General features: G+C 34.8%; 1 protein-coding gene across 1 annotated transcript; it reads right to left on the reverse strand.

Moving 5' to 3' along the window:
• Nucleotides 1–1,134: 1,134 nt before the first annotated feature.
• On the reverse strand, nt 1,135–1,593 carry LOC127130379 (secreted RxLR effector protein 161-like). The gene is made up of 2 exons (XM_051059399.1): nt 1,506–1,593; nt 1,135–1,421 (listed from the first exon to the last, which is right to left on the reverse strand). The coding sequence occupies exons 1-2, from the start codon at nt 1,591–1,593 to the stop codon at nt 1,135–1,137; spliced, it is 375 nt and encodes a 124-aa protein (XP_050915356.1).
• Nucleotides 1,594–7,845: the final 6,252 nt, after the last annotated feature.

The raw sequence follows: 7,845 nt of genomic DNA on the forward strand, positions 1-7,845 counted from the left end.
TGAATTCAGAGTTCTCTAACCAGATGATAGAAGACTGGACCTCGAAGACAGTTGAAGTAATTTTCGTAGCCTTGAAACTTAATAGCAGTTAAAAGATCAATCCCATTGTCTTTCATGTTATCAAACTCAACCAAGAGTTCACAAAGAACTCCCTGTTCATCTGTAGGAGTAGTCAAAGTGAGTTCAAGAATATCATAAGCATCTTCAGTGTGCACAAGTTGGCCTGAAGAAGATTTTTATAAACTGACTTGAAGGAGATGAGGCATGTGTGGTTGTTGTTGCAATGATGAAGAAGAACCACGAGCAGTTCATTGAGCAGTTACAACACTTTATTGTTGGGTTTAATTTTATTGATCAAATTGTTATTGTGAAGAACCCATCGTTGATGAAGAACAAAGGGTTTTAGGGTTGCAAAAAGTTTTGAGCTTAAAGAAATAAAGTGTATGTTGTGGTTGTAGCGAAAGTGTGTGAAGTGGGTTTAAATAGAGGTTTTGCAATCATGAAAAAATCTTGAATGGTGCAAAAATATGACAAGGGAGTAAAGAGTGAAGATTTCACCTAATCCTAAGAGGTTTATTCACCCAATATGTAACATCAGCAGATCATAAATGATTCACTTTTCTAAGACAACTGTCTTTGAAACTGTTCCACTAATCGAGACTGATTGACAACTATTTAATGCAAAACTAGTTTAGTATCCAAAAGACAGATTTATTTAACCAAAAAAGTTCTGACTGAATACTTATGAACTTATGAAACCTTCTCACTTTAGAAGATTCACCAAAAATAAATCTCAGAGCCTCATTAAACCATTATGATAGATCAACCATTCTGAGATAATCATCTTTTTCATTCTAGACATAACTCCATTTTAAAAAATTTTAGAATGAAAATAAATCTATCTTCAACAAGGGGTTTCGTAAATATATCAGCCCATTGATGGTCTGTATCAACAAATTTTAGATTTAAAATTCCCTTATGAACATAGTCACATATAAAGTGATGTTTTATCTCAATATGTTTTGATCTAGAATAAAAAATGAGATTATTAGATAAACAAATAGCAGAAGAATTATCATAGAGAATAAGAATGTTACTCGCATATATCTAAAAATCTTCTAGCTGACTATTCATCTAGAGCATCTGAGTGTTGCATCCAGAAGCTGAAATGTATTCAACTTCAGTAGTTGATAGTGCTATTGTTGATTGCCTCTTGCTAGACCATGAGATTAGGTTGTCTCCCAAAAACTGTGAGCTCCCAGAAGTTCTTTTCCTCTCAAGTCTGTCTCCAACATAATCAATATCACAATAACCCACTAGCTTATAATCTTTAGATTTTCTATAATACAATCCAAGGTTAATTATACCTTTCAGATATCTGAAGATCCTCTTCACAGCTGTTAAGTGGGATTCTCTAGGATCTGATTGGAAGCGAGCACACAAATAGAAACTACACAAAATGTCAAGTCTAGAAGAAGTAAAGTATAAGAGAGATCTAATCATACCTCTGTATACCTTTTTCTCTACCTTAGCACTTGCCGCATCCTTCTGAATGATACATATAGGATGAATATGAGTCTTGACATCTTGCATTCTAACATGTCAAACTTCTTCAAAAGTTCTTTGGTGTACTTGCTCTGATGCATGTACGTTCCTTCTGGACTTTGATTGATTTAAATCCCTAGAAAGTGAGGTCTTTGTTGGCTCTAGCTTTCTTGAATCCAAAAGTAGACTCAGAATGACCACTTGTCCTTCTTTGTCCTATGAATTTGCCTTTCTTTTTCTTCTAGAGTTGATTGACACGTCTAGAGATAAGAGACAATTCATTTTCTTCTTCTGATTCATCTTCAGAATATTTATTTATCTTCTTAGACTTTCTCAAAGACTTCAGAGCAACATATTTGCTCTTTCTCTTGGGCTTATCTTCCTCAAGCACAATTTCACGACTTCTTAAAGAACTAACCAGTTCTTCAAGAGAAGTGTTGTTCAGATTCTTTGATAACTTCAGAGTAGTTACCATAGGTCTCCATATTTTAGATAAACTTATGATGATCTTCTTCACATGACCAGGAGTAGAATACCCATTGTCCAAAACCTTAAGTTCTGCAATAAGATTTTGAAACCTTGAGAACAAGTTCTCAACAGTTTCATCGTCTTCCATCTTGAAGGCTTCATATTTCTGAATCAAGGCAAGAGCCTTGGTTTCTCTGACTTGTGTGTTCCCTTCACGAGTCATCCTCAGAGAATCAAATATGGACTTCGCAATATCTTTGTTGGTGATCTTTTCATACTCAGTGTATGAAATAACGTTCAATAAGATAGTTCTAGCTTTGTGATGATTTTTATAATCTATTTTCTGTTGTTTAGTCATCACTCTTCTTTCTAATTTATTTCAACTTGCATCTACAAGGTCTATGTAGCCATCAACTATCATACCACATAGATCAACATCGTGACCTAGAAGGAATGTTTATATTCTATCTTTCCAATAATCAAATCTATCTCCATCAAAAATAATAGGTTTAGTATTATAGTGATCTCTATCATTTACAACAGCAACTAGTAGTGGAAGAGCAGCCATTGTATTTCACACTGGATCCTTATTTGACATTGTTAGGTGTTTGATAATCTTATCAAAACCAGAACTGGGGCTCTGATGCTAATTGAAGGTGGAACGAAACATAAAAAAGGGGGGTTTGAATTGGGTTTCTAAAAATGAAAGATTTTTAAAACCAACACAATCAAACAGTGAACACGAACAAGAAAAATAACACAATTATTTTTATATTGCTTCACTATTAACTAAGCTACCTTCAATCCACCCGCCAAGATGATTTTGCTTTTTTAACAAGGACTTAATCCACTATAACTGAAACTAATTACAGACACACAAAGACTACCCGCCATTGTGTTCTTGAGTTTATATGACTAAAACCCTAGTCACTCAAGGGACACACTCAAACAAATGAGATTTACAAGAATGTATTTACAAGATTGCTTCTAAGAAAGCAGAATAACACAAGTTTAGTACAATTAATTTCTCACACAATAATGAATAAAAGCTCTATGTGTGTTTCTATTATCTATACACAATAATATCTAGTTTAGAAAAAAGTGTTGTGTATATACGTGAAATAGTAACGTGAATTAGCAACTTATCCAATCTTCCAATTCTTCTTTATATAGGAAATAAAAAGATCCATTGGAGGGTAAAATTGGAATAGGAAAAATGCAACTGACTCTTTGTATAACAGTTTGCACAGTGGGAGGAAAAATGGTACAATATTAAAATCCTTAGTCCAGAAAAACAGTGTAGTAGAGGAAAGGTTACTCTTGTACTATATACTATTTTCCTGACACAAAACCTTCCGATCTTATCTTCTACTCTTCAGAGGCTTTTGAATAGATGATGTTGAAGCATGCTTAGAAGGATCAAGAGACTAATAGAGAGAATCTTCAGAACCTTGGTCTTCAGAGTCTTGAGATAGTTCCTCAGATCCTGGTCTTTAGAGTCTTTATATGTTTTTCTTTAGAGTCTTCAGAACTTGACAGCGTAAAATCTTGAAGGCTTGACACACCTTCAAAGGCTCTTCAATCAGAGTCACAATCAGAAGCTTTAGTACAAAGTTCATTAGAACCATTGTTTAAGAGAGTTCTAGTACTTGACATCATCTTGAAAAGCACATTTGTATATCTTCAGAGTCAGAGCGTGTTGAGTGCAGAATCTGATGACGTCACACATCACATCTTCAGAGTCATAACCACTAGCAAAAGCTACACACTAGATAAAACCATTAGGGTACAAAATTATTCTCTAAGAAAAAATTCATTGTTATCATCAAAACTAAAGTCCAAATGCATAACCAAATCTTGTTGTTACAATCTTCCCTAACCCACTAGCCGTAGATGGACGATGGCCAAGAGCGACGCCACCGTCTTCTATGGCGGACTCAACCCTAAACAACGAAACCTCCTACATTAACTCTAGTGCTTGTATTCTTCTCCTCTTTTCTTTTAGCTTTTGCTCCTTGTTGTTGCTATGTGTAGCTTGGTATTTAATTATGAGCTTAATCAAATAGAGCTCCGTTACAAAGCTCTACATGGCTAGGATAATTGAGCTTTAGAGTGTAGGTTTGTGGAATGATTTTAGCAGTCTTTTAGTAGGCTTTCTTGTGTGTTTTGTGAAGTAGTAAGGTAGCTTGTTTATATGGAAGAGATACGCGTAGGAAATTTGTTGTGACTTATGCTTGCTCGTGTGAGAATTTGGTGAGGTGGAAATCAAATAGAATCAAACTGTTAGAGCTCTCTTTTCAATCCCTAAAATCAGGGGATCTGGGTGTAGTGGAATGAAACACGTTTTGCAATTTTCTGAGATATTTCATTTGTTCATTTTGTTTGTTTTCATCTTGCACATGTATGATGTATGATAGATGTTGTATTGATGGTTGTATGGTGATGTTTGCAACTTACATGTTTATTTTCTGCTGAGTTTGGATCTGTTTCATGTATGGTATGTATGGTCCTGACATTTTATGATGTATGTTATGGATGTTTGCTAAGCATGTATATGATGCACACACGTTTTACACCATTGTTGAATTATCCCTGTTATTATGTTCATGTGTATTTGATGTTTATCTTTTTGTAGGGTGTTTGATGAGGTACATGAAGACGCCAAAGGATGCCATGAGGTGGACCTAATGAGATGGAGATGATGGGCATGAAGGAGATGAATTCGTGTGAGCCTTCCCATTAAATTGGAACCTCTTCAAGAAAAATGTAGAAATTTCTCTTTGTACTCTATTTTGAGAATGTAATAAACTCTCTTCTTTTATACCTTGATGAGAATATAACCTTTTAATTATTTATGCAATGTGTAATAAAAACAACTATGCAAAAAAATGTACCATATACTCCATTAAATACCAAAGTACATTTGAGAAAAATTCTATTTTCAATGCCTACTTCACTCTTATGTAGATGAATACCTCTTAATATTAAATTTATCTTAAATAAAATCAGACCTTGCTCAGTGCACACAATCAAAATAACAATCACACTTTATTTTTGATGCAAGGTTGATGGTGCTTTCCTTAAAAGATATATAATGACTATATGAGTTCAACATCTCTTATCAAACTTGTAGACAAGTTTGGTAAGATTTAAACTTGATCAAAGCTTTCTTAGAAATCAAAACAAAAGAAACTTTATGACATTATTCTAAAATGAAGGAAAAAGGATGCAAATAAAAGATTATGGCAAAACTTAATGTAATGTGATCTAAAGAGATCTAATTTTGAGTTCTTGTCACTTATTTTCCATTAGCCTAATGCAAGTTTATGAGAGTCCATGAGCAAATGAAGTGGTCACGGGTAAAGATGCATATGGAATTTATTGGAAATGATGAATGATGATACAAATTATAATGTCAGACCAATGATTGAGTGTATGCATATAACTAAATGCAATGGTTATATGAATATGAATGTAAAGGGAATGTAAAATGAAGGTATGAAAAATTTGGGATATGACACCAGACACCTTTTATTTGGTGTATAACCAACACTAAATCTCCATATACCTCCAGGATTTTGATATTTAAGTCAATGGCTGCTTTGATTCCCATGATTCATGCTTCATATTCCGTCAAAAAAAGTTTTGTAGTCAGAGGCATGTGAAAGTTCTTAGGAGACATCAATGATTCCCTGATACCATGTCCAGTAACATTAGAGGCACCATCGATCATAAGATTCCACCATCCCCCTTATTCGGTTGGAAAGATGATATGCCAACACACTTCCCTTGACGACTTATTGTGTAACATATTGGATGTCATATTATGACAAAAGCATTTTCCAACAGGCGATTCTACCTATGAGAGTTGGTTTCTCAATAATGTATTTGATGGGATTCATCTTTGAGGTTAGCCATGTTGTGTGGGTTAACATGTATTGTCTGAGGCGTCGGGAAACCCATGCAAGTGCATAACCAGTTTTCTCGAGCAATGAGTATCTTGTCTCACAGTCAATAAACTTCTTACTTAGGTAGTAGATGGCATGCTCCTTTCTACCCATTTCATATTATTATGCCAACACACAACCCATTGATTTATCGATTACTATTAAGTACATGATTATAGGTCTTCCCTGAATACGGGGTATTAAGATTGGTGGTTCTTGTAAATGTTCTTTATCTTTTCAAATTCTACTTGGAAATCATCATTCCATTCTATAACTTGATCCTTTCGCAATAGCTTAAAGATTGGTTTGCATGTGGTTAAGAGGTGTGATATCAATCTATCAATGTAATTTAATCTCCCCAGGAAACTACAAACCTCTTTTTATGTTTTGGGTGTAGGAATACTCTGTATAGCTCTGACTTTCTCAATATCGACTTCAATTCCTCATTTGCTCACGATGAATCCCAGTAATTTACTAGATCGTACCCCAAAAGAGCATTTGTTGGCATTGAGTCGCAACCTGAACTTTCTCAATTGAGCAAACAACTTTTGCATATTTGAAATTCGGTCCTCTTCAGTCTAGGAGTTTGCATTCATATTATCAATGTAAACTTCAATTTCTTTATGAATCGTATCATGAAAGAGATTCACCATTGCTCGTTGATATGTTTCCCTAGCATTCTTCAAGTCGAAAGGCATCACGTTTATGATGTTAGCTTTTATGAAGGCTAAAAGTGAATTTGCGTTTGGAGAATTACTAGTTGTGTACGACTTTGCAAAAGTGTTTCCAGATGATATCAGTGATTTTCCGCTTGAGCCCAAGGTTGAGTTTTATATAGAGTTAGTACTTGGTACTAGTCCAATGTCAATGGCTTCGTATAGAAGACATGCATTCGATTGAGTGAGATGAAGAAAAAATTGGAAGAGTGGCTTAAGAAAAAGTTCGTTTGACCGAGTGTTTCACTGTGGGGAGTGCCAATGTTGTTACTCAATAAGAAGGATGGTAGCATGAGGTTGTGTGTCGACTATCGACAACTGAATAAAGTTACAATCAAGAATGAATATCCTCTTCCGAGAATTGATGATTTAATGGATCAATTGGTTGGTGCTTGCAAATTCAGTAAGATTAATTTGCGGTTGGGGTGTCTAATGCGCCTGGTGTGTTTATGGAATATCTGAATAAAATTTTCCATCCTTACCTAGATCTGTTTGTGGTTGTGTTCATCAACAATATTTTGATTTATTCTAAGTCTGATGAAGAGCATGTGGATCATATGAGGGTGGTGTTGCAAACTTTTTGAGAGAGAAAGCTTTATGCCATGTTGTCTAAGTATGAGTTATGGTTGAGAGATGTGAGTTTTATTGGGCTCGTGATTTCTAGTAGTGACATTATTGTTTATCCATCGAAGGTTGATGTTGTGTTACATTGGGAGACCCCTATCACTGAGATCAAAAGTTTTTTTTGGATTGGCTAGTTATTACAACGTGTTTATTAAGGGATTTTCGAACTGGGCATTGCCTCTAACTCAATTGACTCAAAATATTCAAGCTTATGTTTGGGATGTGTAATACGAAGTGAGTTTTTAGGAACTCAAGAAGAAGTCGACGTCTGCTCCAATTTTGATTTTGTTGAATCTGAGTGAATCCTTTGTGGTATATTGTATGTCTTCAAATATGAGCCTAGGTTGTGTGTTAATGCAAAACGTTCAGGTTGTGGCTTATACTTCTACACAATTGAAACATCATGAGAGAATTCATCCTACGCATGATCTAGAGTTGGCAACCATGGTGTTTGTGTTAAAATTTTGGAGACATTATCTGTTTTGTTCTAGATTTGAAGTATTAAGTGATAACAAGAGTTTGAATTACTTGTTCGATCAGAAAGA

The sequence above is a fragment of the Lathyrus oleraceus genome, chromosome 3 (genome assembly GCF_024323335.1).
Source record: "Lathyrus oleraceus cultivar Zhongwan6 chromosome 3, CAAS_Psat_ZW6_1.0, whole genome shotgun sequence".
NCBI lineage: Eukaryota > Viridiplantae > Streptophyta > Magnoliopsida > Fabales > Fabaceae > Lathyrus > Lathyrus oleraceus.